Raw genomic sequence first — 23,752 nt, 5'->3', positions numbered from 1 at the left:
GGTGTGGCCACCAGCTGCAATAAGTACTGCAGTGCATCTCCTCCTCATGGACTGTTTGATGTTACCCTACTCTTCCACCAAGGCACCTGCAAGTTCCCGGACATTTCTGGGGGGAATGGCTCTAGCCCTCACCCTCCGATCCAACAGGTCCCAGAGGTGCTCAATGGGATTGAGATCCGGGCTCTTCGCTGGCCATGGCAGAACACTGACATTCCTGTCTTGCAGGAAATCAAGCACAGAACGAGCAGTATGGCTGGTGACATTGTCATGCTGGAGGGTCATGTCAGGATGAGCCTGCAGGAAGGGTACCACATGAGGGAGGAGGATGTCTTCACAGCGTTGAGATTGGACTGAGCTTGTCATTGCAGGCAATGATGCTGTGACACACCGCCCCAGACCATGACGGAACCTCCATCTCCAAATCGATCACGCTCCAGAGTACAGGCCTCAGTGTAAAGCTCATTCCTTCGACGATAAACGCGAATCCGACCATCACCCCTGGTGAGTCAAAACTGCGACTAGTCAGTGAAGAGCACTTTTTGCCAGTCCTGTCTGGTCCAGCAACGGTGGGTTTGTGCCCATAGGCGACGTTGTTGCCGGTGATGTCTGGTGAGGGCCTGCCTTACAACAGGTCTACAAGCCCTCAGTCCAGCCTCTCTCAGCCTATAGCGGACAGTCTGAGCACTGATGGAGGGATTGTGAATTCCTGGTGTAACTCGGGCAGTTGTTGTTGCCATCCTGTACCTGTCCCGCAGGTGTGATGTTCGGATGTACCGATCCTGTGCAGGTGTTGTTACATGTGGTCTGCCACTGCGAGGACGATCAGCTGCCCGTCCTGTCTCCCTGTAGTGCTGTCTTAGGCGTAGTATGGACATTGCAATTTATTGCCCTGGCCACATCTGCAGTCCTCATGCCTCCTTGCAGCATGCCTAAGGCACGTTCTCGCAGATGAGCAGGGATCCTGAGCATCTTTCTTTTGGTGTTTTTCCAGAGTCATGCCACTTTAGTGTCCTAAGTTTTCATAACTTACCGTCTGTAAGCTGTTAGTGTCTTAATGACCGTTCCACAGGTGCATGTTCATTAATTGTTTATGGTTCATTGAACAAGAATTCCTTTTTTGCCGAGTTTACTTCTTTGATAACTGCTCAACACAGAATAGTTGCATGTGCGCACGCCCTCAAATCATTGAGAAAATATTTATATTTTATTCAACTTTGTTCAGTTGTAATCGTCATACTATAAAATAATGCCACAGAATTATAGCAAATATTGTCTGCTAAATGAACTAGTGTAGCCCACAGCTATTTGTCATAGCCACATCAGGACCTAACACGGACAACTCAGAGTATGCTATTCTGCTCTTCTGAAATAGACTGTTTTCTTCATATCATGCTTCTTTAGAACTGTCTAAAATAAATAATGGATTTATTGTGAAGGTGTAGGCTATATCACATGGATTTATTATGTGTGGAAACTAGGAGATGCTAAATGTGTTTATGTTAATTAACTGTCAACTACCTTAAGATCAACAGTTACTTGCTTGACAATCACCAGCTGATGAAATTTCGTGACCACCACAGCCCTAGTGATAACATTTCTGTCATGCCACTGTACCATGGCCAGCTGGTGTTGGACGTAAATAGCTCAGTAAAGCACAGCAGGGCTATGGTAAGGAAGGACTCTTATCACTACAAAAGGGAGGGCAATAGAGGGTGGTGAGCCAAGAGAAAATAGCTATGTCCTAAAATAAAACTGAAGTTTTAGGAAAAACAATAGCAGAAACCAAACCGCACACTCACCACTTCTTGGACTTAAGTTTGGGAGGGGGGTTCCTCGGGATGAGGAATAGAGCTCTCATAGGGTGCATGTCACACAGAGCTGGGGGGAGAGAGAGAGAGGGAGATAATGATGGATTGATACAAAGCATTTCAATCAAAAGAGCATTAAAATATTGCTTGTACACTACTATACAGTACAAACATGTAATGATCACATAATCCTTATGCATACAACTGTAGTCCCAATCAATATAATGTGCTCTTGATAAACCCGATCCTTATCCTTTCTTTGTTGCCTCACACCTATTGCTCCATTGTCTTGTTTGAGCAACACGTACGTATTGTCTTCCAAGCATAGCTAGCTTAACCTGTCTGGTTAGGTTATCAGCACAACAATAACATGCCCTTTGTTAGGACGAATACATTGACGTTAGTTCTGATACTGCCCAAGGCATTCAGTACTTTCAGTGACTACATGTGGACTTCAGGAAACAGCAAAGGGAGCACCCCCTATCCACATCGACGGGACAGTAGTGGAGAAGGAGGAAAGTTAAATTCCTCGGCGTACACACCACGGACAAACTGAAATGGTTCACCCACACAGACAGCGTGGTTAAGAAGGTGCAACAGCGCCTCTTCAACCTCAGGAGGCTGAAGAAATTTGGCTTGTCACCAAAAACACTCAAACTTTTACAGATGCACAATCGAGAGGATCCTGTCCTCTCGATTGGATCCAGGCTGCATCACCGCCTTGTACGGCAACTGCTCCGCCCACAACCGCAAGGCTCTCCAGAGGGTACTGAGGTCTGCACAACGCATCACCGGGGGCAAACTACCGGCCCTCCAGGACACCCAGACCACCTGATGTCACAGGAAGGACAAAAAGATCATCAAGGACAACAACCACCCGAGCCACTGCCTGTTCACCCCGCTATCATTCAGAAGGCGAGGTCAATACAGGTGCATCAAAGCTGGAACCAAGACTGAAAAACAGCTTCTATCTCAAGGCCATCCGACTGTTAAACAGCCATCACTAACATTGAGTGGCTGCTGCCAAGATACTGACTCAAATCTGTAGCCACTTAAGAATTAAAAATTGGACGTAATAAATGTATCACTAGTCACTTTAAACAATGCCACTTTATAGAATGTTTACATACCCTAAATTACTCATGTCATATGTATATACTGTACTCTATACCATCTACTGCATCTTGCTTCTGCCGTTCGGCCATCCCTCATCCATATATATATGTACATATTCTAATTCATTCCTTTACACTTGTGTGTGTATAAAAGGTAGTTGTTGTGAAATTGTTAGACATTACTGCATGGTCGGAACTAGAAGCACAAGCATTTTGCTACACTCGCATTAACATCTGCTAACCATGTGTGTGTGACCAATAAAATTTGATACATGGTGATTACACGACCAGTTTAAGTATGTCATTCTTGACAATGTTTGTGAAGTATAACAACAGTTTATGTGCATCTGTGGGAACTTTTTATGGGGATACATGTACCAACGTGCACACTTCACCGTTTGGCACATTAAGTCACATGAGTTAAATCAGTCTGCTCATGTCAGACCAGAGGGTGGTTTTATCAGGTTTTGAAAAACAACAGCAATGCTAGCTAACAATTAGCCAGTAGCCTCCCAGTCACCAGTAGAAACTCAGTGTTGGTGAGAATGTGAGAAAGTCCGTATTGCATAATTCATTGACAACAGGCATCTGACGACAACAGCCCTCGACAGTCTGCCTGTCTGGGCTGTGTCACGCATACTGGGTGGGTAACAGCAACAGCAGGAGCTCCAGGGAGAGAATCCCTTCTCCAGGCATCCCACTTCAAAGCTGCCTATGGTGGGAGCAGTGTGCAGTGATATGTGCTTGTGTTATGCGGTTTGATATAGAGAAGGCTCTCTAACACCACAGATCAATAGCCCCCTCACCTCGTATCTTACATGAGCAGCACAGTGGTGAATGAGCCATCTCAAACACATGGCTTGATTTATGAGCCAGTGATGAGACAGGAGTTTCATAATGTGGGAGATGATTAAATCTCTCCACTGCAGGCTTATGTTATGCAGAATGTGCTTTTGAGAGTTTAGGAGATAAATATCAGCTGTTTGAGTGTGTGGGTGAGTTTAGAGGAAAAGGGTAATAAAGTAGAGATAGATGTGTGTGTGGGTGGGTGTGGATGAAAAGGGTAATAAAGTGGAGATAGCTGTGTGTGTGGGTGGGTGTGGATGAAAAGGGTAATAAAGTGGAGATAGATGTGTGTGGGTGGGTGTGGATGAAAAGGGTAATAAAGTGGAGATAGATGTGTGTGGGTGGGTGCACTGAGCTGTACTTACGAGGAGCTCCCTCTGCTGTCTCTATGGCTGTGATCCCCAGGGACCAGATATCGCTCTGTGGAGACATGTGAGATTTACTACCCACTCTCACACACAGACAGACACGTTAGGATGGAAAGGGGTCATTACCCTGTAGTCATAGGTAGAGTCAGGGTTCTCGTCACAGGCGATGACCTCAGGGGCCATCCAATAAGGTGTGCCAATGAAGGTGTTCCTGCGCCCCACGGTCCTGTCCAGTTGAGCACTCACCCCAAAGTCCACTGCACACAGTGGAGGACAGAGAGTCAGTATTACTGGCTACATTCACATTTTTCAAGTCTTGATTAAGTTAAGTTGTAGATAAAACCATAATACAAATATGTAGAGTGCTTGATGGTGAGACAATTGAGCACTTTATTCAGACTTAGGGAAGCTGCTATAAAACACAGACTGGAAGATTACATATGGAAACAAAGAGCAGGAATACATATTCGTCACAACCAGGGATTGGACCCGGTTCAGGGAACAGAACCAAAATATAACTAAAATGTTTGAGGAACGGTAACAGAACTGGGAATGAAAGTGATCTCTAGTGTTCTGGAACAGAACCGTTATTTTAAAATCTTGAGAACCGATTAATAATGTTATTTTTTTGGTACAAAAATATTCCTGTCTAGTATATAATTGTCCTTTGGTGTAGTTATAATACTAGTAATAGCTTAATTAAACACAGTCCAGTTCAAATGACGTCATGATGTTCAGCGCATCAAGCCAAGCCCCCTCCATGTCCACCCCACTCCCTCTCGAGCTCTCCCCACCAGTGAAATTCCAATCGCATCTTGCATCTGCACTTTTTTGACCAATTAAACGTGTAAACAACTAGCTTACGCGTTCCATAGAAAGCTTCTCTATCTGTGCTAATGGGTCGAGTAAATTAATGAGCCATTTTGTAAAAACAATGTTGATTTCACAGGTTCAAAAAAAGAACGAATATGTACTATGAACAGTCACGTTCTCTTGGTTTGAACCAATTTTATAAATGTATTTTCTGTCCGGAAACACTGGAATGGAAAATATACAAATGTTTGATTACAACAAGCCCACACACAGTACAGAAACACATGTAAACAACAAGAGGCAGCAGAGCAAACACATTAACAGTTTAGAATCAATCATCTCACCGAGTTTGACCTCTGCGTTCTCTGTCAACAGCACGTTCTGGCCCTTGATGTCTCTGTGGATGACCTTGTGTTGGTGGAGGTGCGAGAGGCCCTGGGTATTAGAGAGGGGTCAGAGTTCAGTCAGGGGTTTGAGGCCCTCTGGAGGGCGTCTGTAATGGCACTTTTCCAATGCAGGGATTTACACTGGTGCTTGGCCTAAAGACTGTTTTGTAATGGTTCTATAGTGGGTGCACTGTGGTTCCTCACCCTGAGGATCTCTCTGCAGATGTAAGCGATCCAGTCCTCCTTCAGAGAGTTGCCCTTGGTGTTCTTTACCAGGTCTGTCACTGAGCCTGCCCCACAGAACTCCATCACCAGCTATACACAGACAGGAAGGAACTTAGCACATATAAATACAATGTTCAGTGTGTCTGTAATAAATAATATATGCTGCATGCAATAACCCTAATCTAGTTTCTGTGCATTATGGGGTTCATGGATATCAGAGAGAGCCCTATAAATGATGCTGCTCTCTCTCAGATTATACCACCAGACAGGGACAGAATCCATCAGACTGACCCAGAGCTGGTCATCATGTCCAGGTGGGCTCTTCTTGACAAAGGCTCCATAGTAGGTGGCAATATTGCGGTGATGGCTGTACTTCTTCAGCATGTTGATCTCAGCCTTGATCTCTTCCTCTTCCTCCTCAGTCACGTCCATCACCTTGATTGCAGCCAACTGGCCTGTCTTCACGTGACGCCCCTGATTAAAGGCAGAGCAGACTTGATCATCTTATCTGGTCAATCGAAAACGAGAAAATTAAGTGAGTACAACAGATGTCTGCTCTAAAAAATATATCCTACATTTGAGCCAAAAATCTCTAATAGTTCAACAAACTCCTACCCTGTTTTGAGAGTGATTATGCTGTGTTTCACCATGTCATTTACTCTTCTTCTCTCCCCTCTACTTTTTAGTTCTCTTCATATTATCTCATTACCACTACCCGTCTCCTGGGCTCCTCAAACTGACAGCCTTAGCGTGGTCCAGCACAAGTGCACTAATCTGGCCTAATCTCAGATTTACTACCACAGCTGGAGTTTGAGACACTCAGGGGAGTAACTCAGACAGCCTCAATCTGAGTTTCAACCAGCTCAGTGGTTCATCTGACTCATCCCCTCAGTGTCTCAACTGGGTCGCTGGCCTAAACTGGGTCGCTGGCCCAAACTCATCTTACCTTGTACACCTGTCCATAGGTCCCATTTCCCACCACCTCCACCAGCTCAAAGATCCCTGCTGGGTCCTTGAAGAAAGAGTGATAGATTCATTAAGATTGGTTGCTCTCAGAACACCAGGCCAGACAGACAGAGACAAGATGCAGAGACAGACATGGTACATTTAAATAGACTGGCAAACATATAGGCCTAGACCACACAAGCAAGGAGGCCTGAGCGCTATTGAGATGTTTTGAGATACATAGAAGCTCTAGACATCCATCCACCACTTATGTTATAGAACAATTTGCAAGAATGTTTATATTTTTCCCCACCATAAGATAAAACCACAGGTGATGTTCAAAATGGCTACTAGCTAAATGCTAAAATTAGCCATCGCTTTTTTCCCTGGATAGGGCAAAAAGACACCCAGTTCCACTTTCACAGTGTGATTCATTATGGCCTGTGTAGGATTTGTGGGCGTTGGGGCTGCTTTGGGATGGAAGCATACAGCGTGACCATCCTGCTTTCATCTGGTTCCAATAATGGGTCTGTCTCCTGACTTATTCAAGTGTTTGTCTTTAACAGAGAATGCATTTAAGGAGAGGAGAGAGGTGTACAAGAGAATGAGGCATAGATAGATGTGAGCATTAGGGCTAAGGGGGTTGAGAGAGAAATGAAATAAACATAATGGGAATGACAAATCGTCCAATTAGTGCATCTATGCTGTGTGTAAGAGGAGCACTGAGAGCAGGAGAAGCAGGATCAAACTGACAAAAGGGTTGGAGTAAAAGCGCTGGAGTACAAGTGTACAAAATAGAGAGAAAGAATGAGATGACAGGGGTGAGGGGGGGGGGACGATGGTATAGAGGAGGCTAATGCAATTATCCAGGGGGAAGAGAGATTGCAGCATCGCCCACGTCCAACGCAGAGGGAAGGAAGAAAGAGATGGGGGGGGGGGGGGGGGGGGGGGGGCGGAAGCTAGGGAGTGTGGAGCGCTGTACCAGCAACAAAACTGTCAACATTGATCAGAAAGTGCATGAGAGGAATACACACTGTGGACCTGTTAACGTCACTTCAGTCAACTTAACTTGGGTGCATATATGCAAACTCCACCCATTAATAATGCTGTTGGATCTTTGTGTCTGTCAGAAGACTCCCCCTAATATCTGTACTTACCTAAAGAAAAACAGCTTTTCCTCTCTCCCTCGACAAATAGGCCTATCAAATTCACAAATAATTTGGCCTTTAGACTCACTGTCTACTATCAAAAACTAAACTCACAGAAACCATGAAAAAATTTCTAATCGAGAAAAACAACTGTCTGCAAAGGGGTCAGTCGCTCAAGAAATAGCCTAGAACAGATTTGGAAGTTGGAAGGTAAGCGTTGATTCAGTGTGTTGACACTTGTCCTACCACCTGACATTTGTTGATATGGGGACTCAAAGAATCCAAGGGATCCCCAAACAAATCCATTACACAAAGCCTGTTCTACTAGCTAACTTTTGAGTCTTCCACAGAAAACAGTCATGCACTAGTACTAGCCTAGATTGTACTTGTAGGCTATGTGAGTGTATGTGTGTTTATGTGTAGCAGGCAGAGTGGGTGTTATATAGGACAGCCATCAAACAATGAGCTCTAGTGAATCATCCCTCTCAGAGCTCTCTCTCTCATCCCTCTTCTCTCAGAACGGAAAATTAAATAGCATTGCCTGGAGAGGTCTGCCTGTAACTCACTGTACTGAAATCGCAAAAGTGTGTAGGTGAGATATACCGGTAGATATTAAATCTCCCTTTCTCAAACTAAAGTGCCTCTACTCTTTGTTTTGATGATATACTGACACTGGATCATGGTATCAGAACGGTCAACCTCCATGACGGTCCACATTACAAATAGATAACTTGAATGTCTATGGTCCTGGAGAATGAGCTCCCAGGTCTGGGTTTATTAATTATTTTTGTTCAACTTCTAATTTTGATGGTTTTGGAATATGCAAAACGGGAGTTTCACAATACACTTGTGGACCATTGTGTGCATGTCAGAGAAAGTGCAGTCAAAAACTCTGTGAGTTTTTGAATTCCCACAAATCTATTTCAAATCATGCTTTGACAGCTATTGGAAAAAATGTTTGAGATTACGTTTGTATTACTTCAAATGATACAAAAAAGAAAAGTCTACGAGGAAGTCTTGTAGCACACCACACTGTGGTAAATACGCTTGTCAACACCTGTGTGTTGTGGTCTGTGAAGTTGTATGATAAAATACGGGTAAAAAGTACACACGATACAGTTCAACCGTTTGATAGATAGACTAGAAATCGATCAATGTGGGCTAGTTTTAAAATAATAAATGCAACTGAGATACAGGCCTGTTTTAAAAGCCATCGATCAAACGAATCAGGCCTTCATCCTACTCACCCAAGCATTTACAAAAATGAACTCAGATGGACCAAGGTGATATGGAAAAAAGCAAGATAGTGGAGTCAGTGGTGACATCCAATAGACTCAAATCTCGCAACCCTCTCTGTGCGTAACCCACAACTAGCCATTTACCTAAATATAACATTAGGTAGCTAACGTTAGTTAGCTCAAGCAAGCACCTCAAAACGTACAGCTCTAGTTGTTGCAAGTTTCCAAAAAATGTATCATCAGTGAACTTTTGTCACGCGCATTGTGACAACTGGCTGCAGCTTTGAACTAACCTAGCTAACTAGATGTACAGTAGCCACTTACCCTCAAAGCTGCGAGGTCTATGTCATCCAAGCTTCGTGTGGTGGCGTTTTCAGACATGCTGGCAAAAGTCGTAGCTAACGTTAGTTAGCTAATAATTTAGCTACAAAATAAAAGCAGCAGCCAGTAGAAAATCCAGGTGGCCCAATGTTTAACTTAACTGTGTCCTGAGCTGTCAAGTCCCGCTCAGATCAATCCCTGATGAGACTCGACTTGCTAGCTTAACTAGCTAACATAAACAAATGGTTGCAAAAATGGCAAGGTAAAACGCAGTTATCTAGCTAGTATACTAAGTTCAATTGCGTTACAGAGACCCAATCGTGTGCGGCACTCTCTTACTGCGTTCATTCTGGCAATAACGTCACTGCGTATATGCTGTTTGAAGGTCGTCGACAGATCATTTGAATGCTTCTAACTAATACAATGTAATTGTAATGTCAATGTTTGTGAGATTAAACAAGTAGATAGCTAGCTTGCCAAGTTAGCAGGCTAGATAATAACAGCGTAATACAAAGGTGGTCCGCAGCAGAGCTGTCACTTTTCAGTCTGCCACAAACATGAACGCTATTCGCTAGCTAGTTAGCTACCCACGCACAAATCAAAAATAAGATTTATTGTACTTAAACATGGATTTTTAACTACTCGCAATTCCCATACTACAAATACTTAAAATGTTCCACAAATGAAGTAGCAAATGGCGAGCCGCACGACCAATGTGGAATGTACGGCTAGCCACGTCAAATGATCGATATCCGTACACAAACTTTCATTCCTTTCGCGTTGACAGTGATCACGCCTTGCACTGCCTGTACCGACCGTGAAAAAACAAACCGTTTCTGTGCAGTTCCAATTGACCCTCAATCGATAAGCGTCATGGAGCTGATTCGTACTTCTACAATAGATACTTTAGCTAGAATAGTTGGTACCAATGATTAGGCAATTCATTTTCCGACAAATATAGTGCATAAACTTATTTCCTCGCCATGTTTTGGTATGGCCCATATGGATAGTCAGAGGACTCAACATTGTATATGTTCTATGGCGTCTGTGATCGCATGGGCAGTGCATTCTTCTTCTATGGTATTATGGGGATCCGTAAACAAATGTTAGAGGTGCATGCCGCCGCCAACTGGACGGGGGTGAATAAATACACAAAAGAAAAGCAAATTCGTTTCAGGAATGGGGAAAAAACATGGATCTCTAAAAAAAACTACCCAACAATGATCATTAACAAAAATGTTCCCACTCCTTCAGATAACTCATTCTTCCCTACTCAGGCTCTAGGGCCTGAGAGGGTGGGACTGCTCGAGACAGGCGAGCCTGTGCCATTAGCACAGTCAGTGTAGTCAGCTCAGCTATCACCATTGAGACCGTGTCTGTGCCTCGACCTAGGTTGGGCAAAACTAAACATGGCGGTGTTCGCCTTAGCAATCTCACTAGGATAAAGACCACCTCCATTCCTGTCATTACTGAAAGAGATCATGATACCTCACATCTCAAAATAGGGCTACTTAATGTTAGATCCCTTACTTCAAAGGCAATTATAGTCAATGAACTAATCACTGATCATAATCTTGATGTGATTGGCCTGACTGAAACATGGCTTAAGCCTGATGAATTTACTGTTTTAAATGAGGCCTCACCTCCTGGCTACACTAGTGACCATATCCCCCGTGCATCCCGCAAAGGCGGAGGTGTTGCTAACATTTACGATAGCAAATTTCAATTTACAAAAAAAAAAAAGACATTTTCGTCTTTTGAGCTTCTAGTCATGAAATCTATGCAGCCTACTCAATCACTTTTTATAGCTACTGTTTACAGGCCTCCTGGGCCATATACAGCGTTTCTCACTGAGTTCCCTGAATTCCTATCGGACCTTGTAGTCATAGCAGATAATATTCTAATCTTTGGTGACTTTAATATTCACATGGAAAAGTCCACAGACCCACTCCAAAAGGCTTTCAGAGCCATCATCGACTCAGTGGGTTTTGTCCAACATGTCTCTGGACCCACTCACTGTCACAGTCATACGCTGGACCTAGTTTTGTCCCATGGAATAAATGTGGTGGATCTTAATGTTTTTCCTCATAATCCTGGACTATCGGACCACCATTTTATTACGTTTGCAATTGCAACAAATAATCTGCTTAGACCCCAACCAAGGAACATCAAAAGTCGTGCTATAAATTCACAGACAACACAAAGATTCCTTGATGCCCTTCCAGACTCCCTCTGCCTACCCAAGGACGCCAGAGGACAAAAATCAGTTAACCACCTAACTGAGGATCTCAATCTAACCTTGCGCAATACCCTAGATGCAGTTGCACCCCTAAAAACAAAAAAAATGTCTCATAAGAAACTAGCTCCCTGGTACACAGAAAATACCCGAGCTCTGAAGCAAGCTTCCAGAAAATTGGAACGGAAATGGCGCCACACCAAACTGGAAGTCTTCCGACTAGCTTGGAAGGACGGTACCGTGCAGTACCGTAGAGCCCTTACTGCTGCTCGATCATCCTATTTTTCTAACTTAATTGAGGAAAATAAGAACAATCCGAAATTCCTTTTTAATACTGTCGCAAAGCTAACTAAAAAGCAGCATTCCCCAAGAGAGGATGACTTTCACTTTAGCAGTGATAAATTCATGAACTTCTTTGAGGAAAAGATTATGATTATTAGAAAGCAAATTACGGACTCCTCTTTAAACCTGCGTATTCCTCCAAACCTCAGTTGTCCTGAGTCTGCACAACTCTGCCAGGACCTAGGATCAAGAGAGACGCTCAAGTGTTTTAGTACTATATCTCTTGACACAATGATGAAAATAATCATGGCCTCTAAACCTTCAAGCTGCATACTGGACCCTATTCCAACTAAACTACTGAAAGAGCTGCTTCCTGTGCTTGGCCCTCCTATGTTGAACATAATAAACGGCTCTCTATCCACTGGATGTGTACCAAACTCACTAAAAGTGGCAGTAATAAAGCCTCTCTTGAAAAAGCCAAACCTTGACCCAGAAAATATAAAAAACTATCGGCCTATATCGAATCTTCCATTCCTCTCAAAAATTTTAGAGAAGGCTGTTGCGCAGCAACTCACTGCCTTCCTGAAGACAAACAATGTATACGAAATGCTTCAGTCTGGTTTTAGACCCCATCATAGCACTGAGACGGCACTTGTGAAGGTGGTAAATGACATTTTAATGGCATCGGACCGAGGCTCTGCATCTGTCCTCGTGCTCCTAGACCTTAGTGCTGCTTTTGATACCATCGATCACCACATTCTTTTGGAGAGATTGGAAACCCAAATTGGTCTACACGGACATGTTCTGGCCTGGTTTAGATCTTATCTGTCGGAAAGATATCAGTTTGTCTCTGTGAATGGTTTGTCCTCTGACAAATCAACTGTAAATTTCGGTGTTCCTCAAGGTTCCGTTTTAGGACCACTATTGTTTTCACTATATATTTTACCTCTTGGGGATGTTATTCGAAAACATAATGTAAACTTTCACTGCTATGCGGATGACACACAGCTGTACATTTCAATGAAACATGGTGAAGCCCCAAAATTGCCCTCGCTAGAAGCATGTGTTTCAGACATAAGGAAGTGGATGGCTGCAAACTTTCTACTATTAAACTCGGACAAAACAGAGATGCTTGTTCTAGGTCCCAAGAAACAAAGAGATCTTCTGTTGAATCTGACAATTAATCTTAATGGTTGTACAGTCGTCTCAAATAAAACTGTGAAGGACCTCGGCGTTACTCTGGACCCTGATCTCTCTTTTGAAGAACATATCAAGACCATTTCGAGGACAGCTTTTTTCCATCTACGTAACATTGCAAAAATCAGAAACTTTCTGTCCAAAAATGATGCAGAAAAATTAATCCATGCTTTTGTCACTTCTAGGTTAGACTACTGTAATGCTCTATTTTCCGGCTACCCGGATAAAGCACTAAATAAACTTCAGTTAGTGCTAAACACGGCTGCTAGAATCCTGACTAGAACCAAAAAATTTGATCATATTACTCCAGTGCTAGCCTCTCTACACTGGCTTCCTGTCAAAGCAAGGGCTGATTTCAAGGTTTTACTGCTAACCTACAAAGCATTACATGGGCTTGCTCCTACCTATCTCTCTGATTTGGTCCTGCCGTACATACCTATACGTACGCTACGGTCACAAGACGCAGGCCTCCTAATTGTCCCTAGAATTTCTAAGCAAACAGCTGGAGGCAGGGCTTTCTCCTATAGAGCTCCATTTTTATGGAACGGTCTGCCTACCCATGTCAGAGACGCAAATTCGGTCTCAACCTTTAAGTCTTTACTGAAGACTCATCTCTTCAGTGGGTCATATGATTGAGTGTAGTCTGGCCCAGGAGTGGGAAGGTGAACGGAAAGGCTCTGGAGCAACGAACCGCCCTTGCTGTCTCTGCCTGGCCGGTTCCCCTCTTTCCACTGGGATTCTCTGCCTCTAACCCTATTACAGGGGCTGAGTCACTGGCTTGCTGGGGCTCTCTCATGCCGTCCCTGGAGGGGGTGCGTCACCTGAGTGGGTTGATTCACTGTTGTGGTCATCCTGTCTGGGTTGGCACCCCCCCCCCCCCCTTGGGTTGTGCCGTGGCGGAGATCTTTGTGGGCTATACTCAGCCTTGTCTCAGGATGGTAAGTTGGTGGTTGAAGATATCCCTCTAGTGGTGTGGGGGCTGTGCTTTGGCAAAGTGGGTGGGGTTATATCCTTCCTGTTTGGCCCTGTCCGGGGGTGTCCTCGGATGGGGCCACAGTGTCTCCTGACCCCTCCTGTCTCAGCCTCCAGTATTTATGCTGCAGTAGTTTATGTGTCGGGGGGCTGGGGTCAGTTTGTTATATCTGGAGTACTTCTCCTGTCCTATTCGGTGTCCTGTGTGAATCTAAGTGTGCGTTCTCTAATTCTCTCCTTCTCTCTTTCTTTCTCTCTCTCGGAGGACCTGAGCCCTAGGACCATGCCCCAGGACTACCTGACATGATGACTCCTTGCTGTCCCCAGTCCACCTGGCCATGCTGCTGTTCCAGTTTCAACTGACCTGAGCCCTAGGACCATGCCCCAGGACTACCTGACATGATGACTCCTTGCTGTCCCCAGTCTACCTGGCCATGCTGCTGCTCCAGTTTCAACTTCCACCTGACTGTGCTGCTGCTCTAGTTTCAACTGTTCTGCCTTATTATTATTCGACCATGCTGGTCATTTATGAACATTGAACATCTTGACCATGTTCTGTTATAATCTCCACCCGGCACAGCCAGAAGAGGACTGGCCACCCCACATAGCCTGGTTCCTCTCTAGGTTTCTTCCTAGGTATTGGCCTTTCTAGGGAGTTTTTCCTAGCCACCGTGCTTCTCCACCTGCATTGCTTGCTGTTTGGGGTTTTAGGCTGGGTTTCTGTACAGCACTTTGAGATATCAGCTGATGTACGAAGGGCTATATAAATAAATTTTGATTTGATTTGATTTGACAGTACTCCAAGCAGCTCTTCAGATGTAAAATATTTTAATATTTTCCACTAAGCTATATGGTATTGTTTTAAATCATTTTGCTATTTGATTTGGAATTTTAATTATTTGATTTAATTATTTGAACTTTGATTTTGAAGTTTCCATTTATATATATATATATATACACACACACTATTGCTCAAAAGTTTGGGGTCACTTAGAAATGTCCTTGTTTCTTAAAGAAAAGCACATTTTTCGTCCATTAAATTAACATCAAATTGATCAGAAATACATTGTAGACATTGTTAATGTTGTAAATGACTATTGTAGCTGGAAATGGCTGGTTTTTAATGCAATATCTACATAGGCGTACAGAGGCCCATTATCAGCAACCATCACTCCTGTGTTCCAATGGCACATTGTGTTAGCTAATCCAAGTTTATAATTTTAAAAGGCTAATTGACCATTAGAAAACCCTTTTGCAATTATGTTAGCACAGCTGAAAACTGTTGTTCTGATTAAAGAAGCAAAAAACTGGCCTTTAGACTGGTTGAGTATCTGGAGCATCAGCATTTGTGGGTTCAATTACAGGCTCAAAATGGCCAGAAACAAATAACTTTCTTCTGAAACTCGTCAGTCTATTCTTGTTCTGAGAAATGAAGGCTATTCCATTTCAGAAATTGCCAAGAAACTGAAGATCTTGTACAACACTGTGTACTACTCCCTTCACAGAATAGAGCAAACTGGCCCTAACCAGAATATAAATAGGAGTTGGAGTCCCCAGTGCACAACTGAGCAAGAGGACAAGTACACTAGAGTGTCTAGTTTGAGAAACAGATGCCTCACAAGTCCTCAACTGGCAGCTTCATTAAATTGTACTCGCAAAACACTAGTCTCAACGTCAACAGTGAAGAGGCGACTACGGGATGCTGGCCTTCTAGGCAGAGTTCCTCTGTCTAGTGTCTGTGTTATTTTGCCCATCTTCATCTTTTCTTTTTTATTGGCCAGTCTGAGATATGGCTTTTTCTTTGCAACTCTTCATGTTATATTCGGCGCATGTGACAGATACAATTTGATTAGATTTGATTCACACAGTCTCCTCTGAACAGTTGATGTTGAGATGTGTCTGCTACTTGAACTCTGTGAAGCATTTATGTGGGCTGCATATTCTGCGGCTGGTAACTGAAATCATCCTTTGCAGTAGTAGTGGTAACTCTGGATCTTCCTTTCCTGTGGCGGTCCTCATGAGAGCCAGTTTCATCATAGTGCTTGATGGTAGAAGTAGTATCAAATGAACTTTTAACAAGGCACACCGGTTAATTGAAATGCATTCCAGGTGACTACCTCATGAAGCCGGTTGAGAGAATGCCAAGTGTGCAACACTGTCATCAAGGCAAAGGGTGGCTACTTTGAATAATCTCAAATACAACATACATTTTGATTTGTGTAACACTTTTTTGGTTACTACATGATTCCATATGTATTATTTCATAGTTTTGATGTCTTCACTATTATTGTAGAAAACAGTAAAATAAAGAAAACCCCTTGACTGAGTTGGTGTGTCCAAACGTTTGACTGGTACTGTACGTGTTCATGAGAGTCTCATCTTTACACATCGGGGTGTGGTCCAAACTGTTTGGACGCTACAGACAGAAGTTGGCAGATCGGCTGTACCGACTTCAGATGAGTCCCAAGTCGCTTTTCACATTCTTTTAGACAATTGTCCATTCCTCCTTGTTTCCACCTCCATAAGATTTAAGTTCACCATCTGCTTCCGCCATCTCCCTGCCGTCCATCCACCTCCCATAGTCCTCTACTCCGGAAACCGTCATCCTCCCTCTCCATGGGCAGTGCCAATGAGGCCATCTCCATTTTGAAGTAGTCAATGTTCTTCCTCCACTACTTCTATGAGTTGGTTAACAATCTGAAAGCGTGCATACTGCCACCTGGAGTGTGTTGTTTGAACAGTCATAAAGCCAAGGTTGGCGATTTACTGCTACCTGCAGTTATGGAATGTTTTCTCATGAGTATAATTCACTGGCTGACCCCTCCTGATGACCTGGATGGAATTATGTGATCCTTCATTAACACAAAAATAGTCCCACCCAGTTGACTATTTCAAAATGGTGAAAGTGCTCAATGGTGCTGCCCTGCTCAAACATGCATTTGGGCACTAAAATTCCTCTATCGCTGTTGTACAGCCCTTTTCATCTGTGTTGTCGGCTATTTCATCCCTCTCCAGCAAGTGTGTATACAACACCCTTTCCTTTCTACTCTTTTATTTGTTCTCTCTTCCCACTCCCCTCTGCCTACTGAAGAGTCCTATGGTACACCATCAGGGACAAATGACCTGAGAGGTGATCAGTAATGCATACTAGTGCGTTGTTCCTGTAGGCCCGGCTAGCCTACTGTTTACCTAGCTGACTAGGAAAATCAGATTGACATGAGACTTCAAAGTCAAAACCAGAGGCAAGTTAACTAATACTGTTCATACTAAAACTTTAAATGTTTAAATGTTAGGATGTTTATTAAATGTTACAAAGATACATTCTCACACATGATCATTGAAAAACAAATAAAGCAGAGGCTATAACCTAGTTATTATAATAATTAAGTGATACATACATTTGATGCACATTAAAAGGTTTTAAAACATAGTGAAAGGTAGGCCTACACTGTTTAAAAGGTGGCAGACATGTTTGTGAATAGACAGTAAATCTTTAACATTACCATCTATAAATGGGGTTTAGACTCAGCATAAAGTATGCATGAATATAATAACCATTGATAGAGTTGAGAAATTACACATTTTATTTGGTGAAATTAAAATATGAAACCAATGCCAAAATCTAAAACTAAATTAGTAGTAGTTGTAGTAGGTATAATATCATCAAATGAAATCAAATGTTATTTGTCACAGACATATTTAGCAGATGAAACAGTAGCAGTAGTAGGGGGAGGAGGAAGAGGAGAAGTAGTAGTGGTGGTGATAGATTAAGTAGTATCACTAAATAAACATTACCATTTCAGTTAGTCTAAATAACTTGGTAAAATAAATTGGTTAAGCCTAATAATTGTATTATGCTGAGATAGGGACAACATGCTAGAATTCAGCATGCACATGAGACTATCAATGGAAACATAAACCTGTTACATGCATATAAAGACTATGGCAGAAAATAGAACATGCCTGCTCCTTGTTCACCTGTCACTTGATTCCTCCCATCCCAGATTAGAAACGGTGCTTTACAAAAACACTATTTCCTTGCTCCCCTAGCTCAAAATGAAGTGGAATGTTCTGGACCACAGACAACCGGGTAAGTAATGTAACAATAATGTACTTGGTTGCCATGGTGACAGCAAAAATACGCAACAATTAAAGCACGCCAGGTGCACCCCCTGAATATCTTTTTCCTCATTCCCCTCTATTCACTCCATGACTCTCTTATGGTCCTTTGCCTTCCTCTTTTGCCATGGGCTCTCTCTCACATCCATGTCTTCCAGATCACCTTCAATCTTTTCAGAAACCTGTTTGATTCAGTCCATAGCTCATCGTACTCTGCCCCTGTTTAGCTCTCCTTTCCTCTTTGGCCACAATCTAGTCAGCTCTTTGTAACCATCACCATAACAACCACAAATGTTCTGACAGATTTGCTGGTACTGCATTGAGAGGGTAAGAGAGAGAGAGGCAGAGAGAGAGAGAGGAGAGCTATCCACCCACAACCTTGCAACAACACATGTACCCGATGTTCTTCAATCATCTGAGACTCTTGACTTCTGATCTCCATTCCTCCCCCTGCCTATCATACAGTGGCATCCTGTTCCTGTTGTGTTCTATAATGGCAGACCAATACCTAAGCCCTTTGAAAAAAGAAATACTCAGGTTCAGTATTATATCAACAAACACATTTGGTCAGTTGAGTACAGCAATGATCCAACATCGTAAAAATGTACTTTTAACATTACAAGAGTGGTAATCCTTCAAATAGCTATGTCTCAAAGTCACTTGGAGCACATACAAGGCTCATAATGCATTAGTATAGATTATCATCTAGTGTTTAATTTTTTCTTCCTCCATTTTAACAGAGTTCAAATTCACTCTGTATCATCTATGTAAACATCCTAAATGCCTTGCATTTATTTGCATTCTTCAAAGACACATCAGTTAGTGTAGGTGAGTTGAGTATACATTTTGTTCCAATCTTTTGATTTACAATGGAGTGGAATCTGGTCAATGCGATACAAATCTATAAAGCTCTCTCCTGCTGCACTGGGCTTTTCCAGTGTCATCTTGGTCCTTGTGGCTGGTAGCCTGGTACTCTTATGTCCAGAGTTCTGTTGGAGCCATGCCCTCCTTGCTGCCCAGTGGGGGGAGCAGATTCTCCTCAGACAGGAAGTTGAGGGGGAAGTGGACCAGTAGCCCCCTGACGGCCTCCAGCTCCTCTTTAGCCTGCTGGGGGTGTGTGTCACACAGGCGTTCCAGGCCTGAATGCTCCTTCAGCTCCTTCATGTTGTGGACAGAGTTGCAGGGGAGGCAGCGGAAGACCTGTTCCGGGTAAAGGGACGGAACAGTCCATAGGGAAGGTGAGCAGCAGAGAGGACAGGGAGAAGGGAAAGAGAGAGTGGATGTAATTGAGGATGCACATAAAAGAGAACAAAAATAGCTTTTAGTTCTATTCATACCTTGTCATAAATCATAGCATTCAGTTTTGCCGTCGTGTTCCACCCCACAAAGAAGAACGGGTCACTGATCGGGTCATCGATGTCGATCTGGGGTTCAGAATCAGCTCCTAAAAGCACCCTGAAAAGTACATGCACATAGAATTGTAAGTCAGTTACTGCCAAGCAGCTATGTTAACTGCACATTCAAACTGTTGCTAGAGTGACAGTTCGTATTACAGTATCTGAGTAGAGGTTGATGCAAAAATTCATATTTAAAAAAATAATAATCATACAGAGAATGATGACCACGCCTGCGCAAAATTGTCGTCTGAGATGGTTCCCTTGGAAACTAGAGGATATACTTGGTAGCTGCTGATTCGAAATGAATAGCTCTGCTGGCATAATAGGCTGCAGACAAGCTGTGTGAGAAGTATGCATATTCTGTCTAGGATCTTTAGGGACAGTGTCAGTGCATCACAAATGCCAACAATTGCTAATCAATAGATTCATCCACTAGCAGTGGAGTCAGGGTTATTAGTATGTCAGTGCAGGGACCTTGGTTACAACCTCCCTCGCTAATATAAGGACGGCTATGTGAGAGTGGTTCATCTCGTTAGAAACCTTTCATGTCCAAACACCCCAGATGACCAAAAGTATGTAGACACATGCTTGTTGAACATCACATTCCAAAATCAAGGCCAATAAAATTGATTTGGCCCCCCCTTTGCTGCCATAACAGCCTCCACTCTTCTGGGAAGGCTTTCCACTAGGTGTTGGAGCATTGCTGTGGGAACTTGCTTTCATTCAGCCACGAGAGCAATAGTGAAGTCGGGCACTAATGTTGAAAAATTAGGCCTGGCTCGCAGTCGGCATTCCAATACATCCCAAAGGTGTTTGATGGGGTTGATGTCAGGGTTCTGTGCAGGCCATTCAAGTTCTTCCACACCGATCTCGACAAACCATTTCTGTATGGACTTCGCTTTGTGCACCCCCCACTGTCATGATGAAACAGGAAAGGGCCTTCCCCAAACTGTTGCCACAAAATTGGAAGCACAGAATCATCTAGAATGTCATTGTATGCTGTAGCGTTAAGATTTCCCTTCACTGGAACTAAGGGGCCTAGCCCAAACCATGAAAAACAGCCCCAAAAACAGCATTTCCACTGTTGCAGAGTCTGAGCAGTTGTTGCTCCTAGACATTTCCACTTCACAATAACAGCACTTAGTTGACCGGGGCTGCTCTAGCAGGGTAGAAATTTGAGGAACTGACTTGTTGGAAAGGTGGCATCCTATGACGGTGCCACGTTGAAAGTCACTGAGCTCTTCAACGAGTGCGCTGAGAGTCGGGAAGCAAGTTCAGGGAGTGAGTGTTTTAATACATTTAAAAAACAACGCACCGACATGAGAACAGAGTGAATAACACCTGAGGAAAGAACCAAGGGGAGTGACAGATATAGGGAAGATAATCAAGGAGGTGATGGAGTCCAGTTGAGTGTCATGAGGCGCAGGTGAGCGAGACTATGGTGACAGGTGTCCGAAATAATCAGCAGCCTGATGACCTAGAGGGAGTATATGTGACAAAGGCCATTCTACTGCCAATGTTTGTCTATGGAGATCACATGGCTGTGTGCTTGATTTTATACACCTGTCAAGCAACGAGTGTGGCTGAAATAAACACATCCACAAATTTGAAGGGGTGTCCACATACCTTTGCATATATAGTGTATATCATTCCCATACCACTCAACCTCAGTAAACCTCTATCAGTGAACTGCCATACAACTCTCCTTCCGTGGCCTCCAACTGCTCTTAAACGCAAATAAAACTAAATGCATGCTATTCAACCGATCATTGCCCGCATCTGCCCGCCCATCCAGCATCACTACTCTTCTTTTTTTTACCTTTATTTAACCAGGCAAGTCAGTTAAAAACAAATTCTTATTTTCAATGACGGCCTAGGAACAGTGGGTTAACTGCCTGTTCAGGGGCAGAACGACAGATTTGTACCTTGTCAGTTCGGCAGTTTGAACTTGCAACCTTCCGGTTACTAGTCCAACGCTCTAAACACTAGGCTACCCTGCCGCCTCCGGATGGCTCGGACTTAGAATACGTGGATAACTACAAATACCTAGGTGTCTGGTTAGACTGTAAACTCTCTTGCCAGATTCACTTTAAGCATCTCCAATCAAAAATTAAATCTAGAATCGGCTTACTATTTCACAACAAAGCTTCCTTCACTCATGCTGCCAAACATACCCTCGTAAAACTGACCATTCTACCGATCCTTGACTTCGGCGATGTCATCTATAAAATAGCCTCCAACACTCTACTCAGCAAACTGGATGTAGTCTATCACAGTGCCATCCGTTTTGTCACCAAAGCCCCTTATACTACCCACCACTGCGACCTGTACGCTCTCGTTGGCTGGCCCTCGCTTCATAGTCGTCGCCAAACCCACTGGCTCCAGGTTATCTACAAGTCTCTGCTAGGTAAAGCTCTGCCCTATCTCAGCTCGCTGGTCACCATAGCAGCACCCACTTGTAGCACACGCTCCAGCAGGTATATCTCACTGGTCACCCCCAAAGCCAATTCCTCCTTTGGTCGCCTTTCCTTCCAGTTCTCTGCTGCCACTGACTGGAACGAACTGCAAAAATCACTGAAGCTGGGGATTCCCACCTCCCTCACTAGTTTTAAGAACCAGCTGTCAGAGCAGCTCACAGATCACTGCCCCTGTTCATAGCCCATCTGTATACAGCCCATCTACCTCATTCCCATACTGTATTTATTTATTCTGCTCCTTTTGCACCACAGTATCTCTACTTGCACATCCATATTTTGCACATCTACCATTCCAGTGTTTAATTGGCATATTGTAATTACTTTGCCACCATGGCCTATTTATTGCCTTACCTCCCTTATTTGACCTTATTTGCACTCACTGTATATAGACTTTGTTTTCTTTTTTCTACTGTATTATTGACTGTATGTTTTGTTCATTCCATGTGTAACTCTGTGTTGTTGTATGTGTCGAACTGCTAGGCTTTGTTTTAGCCAGGTCGCAGTTGCAAATGAGAACTTGTTCTCAACTTGCTTACCTGGTTAAATAAAGGTGAAATTTAAAAATAATTTTTACAAATAAACTAATTTAATGTAAAAATCACAGACAGTGCAGAAGTGTATGGACTCTTTTCCTGAGTCCGAACCTGAAACACTCTTTGCGCAGGGCCAGAGTGAGGGGTCCAGCCTGGTACTCCTCTCCCCCCATAATGGAGGGGATCCTCTCCTCATCCTCCACCAGCACAGCCAGCTCACTGTCCCGGCTCCCCAGCATACTGCGGTCATTGATGTTAGCTGAGCCTGGATGGAGGGAGCACAGAGAGAGTGGAGGGAATAGAAACCGGAGAAGAGAGAAAAAGAGAGACAGAGCCAGAGACAGAAAGAGAGAGCGTGTTGTGGCACTAATATCAGTGACGATGGCCATAGATGCTGCAGCGACTTGCTTACAACAAAGTATATGAGTTGGTAGCAGCAAACTTTCTTAATACCAAGACAGAGGGGATAGAAGGTTAACAAAAAACATTGTTTATAAAACACCTTTCCTGTGTTTCAAGGACTCATCCTTATCTAGCTGACAGAAGCATCATAATTACTGTACCCTACCCAGTCCCAGTGTAATCATAATAATATCATAGCATGGAGCCAAGCAAGCTCAAGAGTTTCAGTGGGTTGTACCTACATTACACAGTGTGGAGTGCATGTTTTTATATAACGATTCCAATACAATCTACCTCGGGAAAAAATGCATTCATCTTCCATGAGGGGGGTGCCGTTTAAGTTCCCCTTCCCTCCCTCCCCTAAAGTCCAGTATGTTTTTATAGCTGAATATTTTATTAGCTCTGCATATCATTCACCTTGTGATTATTATGCAGAGACAGTAATTAGCAGCCTGTGATTGATCCCAGTGATGAGTCACAGTCACAAGCTGCGTCGGAAATGGAACCCTATTGCCTATAATACACTACTTTTGGCGAGAGCAAAGGTAGTGTACTACAGTAGAGAGCGTAGGGAATAGGGGGCCATTTTGGAAACAGCCACAGTGATGCCCCATCCCGTCTCATCTGTAAGTGTGGCTGTGATGACAGTGACTCACCGATGATGTAGCGGCGGTCGTCAGCTATGAGGGTCTTGCTGTGTACGTAGATGAGCTCTGTGACCAGGGACTGGGAGAGCTGGGAGTGTGTGCGCAGGCCACACAGGGTGATGTACTCGCTCCACTGGTCCTCAACTGGGGGTAGGGAGACACTGGTTGGCTGACACACTGGCATGGAGCTGAAGCCAATGAATAAATGAACGCTAATGAAACAGGACCACAATTTAAACATGAGAAGACAGATGGGCGTTATAGGAAAAGAGGATGA

At 43.6% G+C, this 23,752-nt stretch overlaps 2 protein-coding genes across 10 annotated transcripts in view; both read right to left on the bottom strand.

Moving 5' to 3' along the window:
• Window positions 1-10,287, bottom strand: part of mink1 (misshapen-like kinase 1) — a 35,754-nt gene extending 25,467 nt beyond the window's left edge. For all 7 annotated transcript variants that reach the window (XM_031826584.1, XM_031826585.1, XM_031826586.1 and 4 more), the window contains exons 1-8: window positions 9,217-10,287; window positions 6,508-6,573; window positions 5,853-6,035; window positions 5,541-5,651; window positions 5,295-5,385; window positions 4,264-4,394; window positions 4,135-4,189; window positions 1,800-1,878 (exon numbers count right to left, since the gene is read on the bottom strand). In XM_031826584.1, the coding sequence (XP_031682444.1) occupies window positions 1,800-1,878; window positions 4,135-4,189; window positions 4,264-4,394; window positions 5,295-5,385; window positions 5,541-5,651; window positions 5,853-6,035; window positions 6,508-6,573; window positions 9,217-9,273 (773 nt within the window). In that variant the 5' untranslated portion in view covers window positions 9,274-10,287. The remainder of the gene's footprint in view (window positions 1-1,799; window positions 1,879-4,134; window positions 4,190-4,263; window positions 4,395-5,294; window positions 5,386-5,540; window positions 5,652-5,852; window positions 6,036-6,507; window positions 6,574-9,216) is intronic.
• A 6,892-nt stretch (window positions 10,288-17,179) lies between these two features.
• LOC109892677 (phospholipase D2) overlaps window positions 17,180-23,752 on the bottom strand; it is a 31,455-nt gene continuing 24,882 nt past the window's right edge. For 2 of the 3 annotated variants that reach the window (XM_020485387.2, XM_031826583.1), the window contains exons 21-24: window positions 23,485-23,619; window positions 22,538-22,691; window positions 19,357-19,474; window positions 17,180-19,219 (exon numbers count right to left, since the gene is read on the bottom strand). In XM_020485387.2, the coding sequence (XP_020340976.2) occupies window positions 18,995-19,219; window positions 19,357-19,474; window positions 22,538-22,691; window positions 23,485-23,619 (632 nt within the window). In that variant the 3' untranslated portion in view covers window positions 17,180-18,994. Of the gene's footprint in view, window positions 19,220-19,356; window positions 19,475-22,537; window positions 22,692-23,484; window positions 23,664-23,752 lie in introns of all 3 variants that reach the window. The other variant, XR_004210276.1, reaches the window with a different exon arrangement.

The sequence above is a fragment of the Oncorhynchus kisutch genome, linkage group LG6, assembly GCF_002021735.2.
Source record: "Oncorhynchus kisutch isolate 150728-3 linkage group LG6, Okis_V2, whole genome shotgun sequence".
In the NCBI taxonomy this organism is placed as follows: domain Eukaryota; kingdom Metazoa; phylum Chordata; class Actinopteri; order Salmoniformes; family Salmonidae; genus Oncorhynchus; species Oncorhynchus kisutch.
This window is presented reverse-complemented; position numbering and strand designations above follow the sequence as displayed.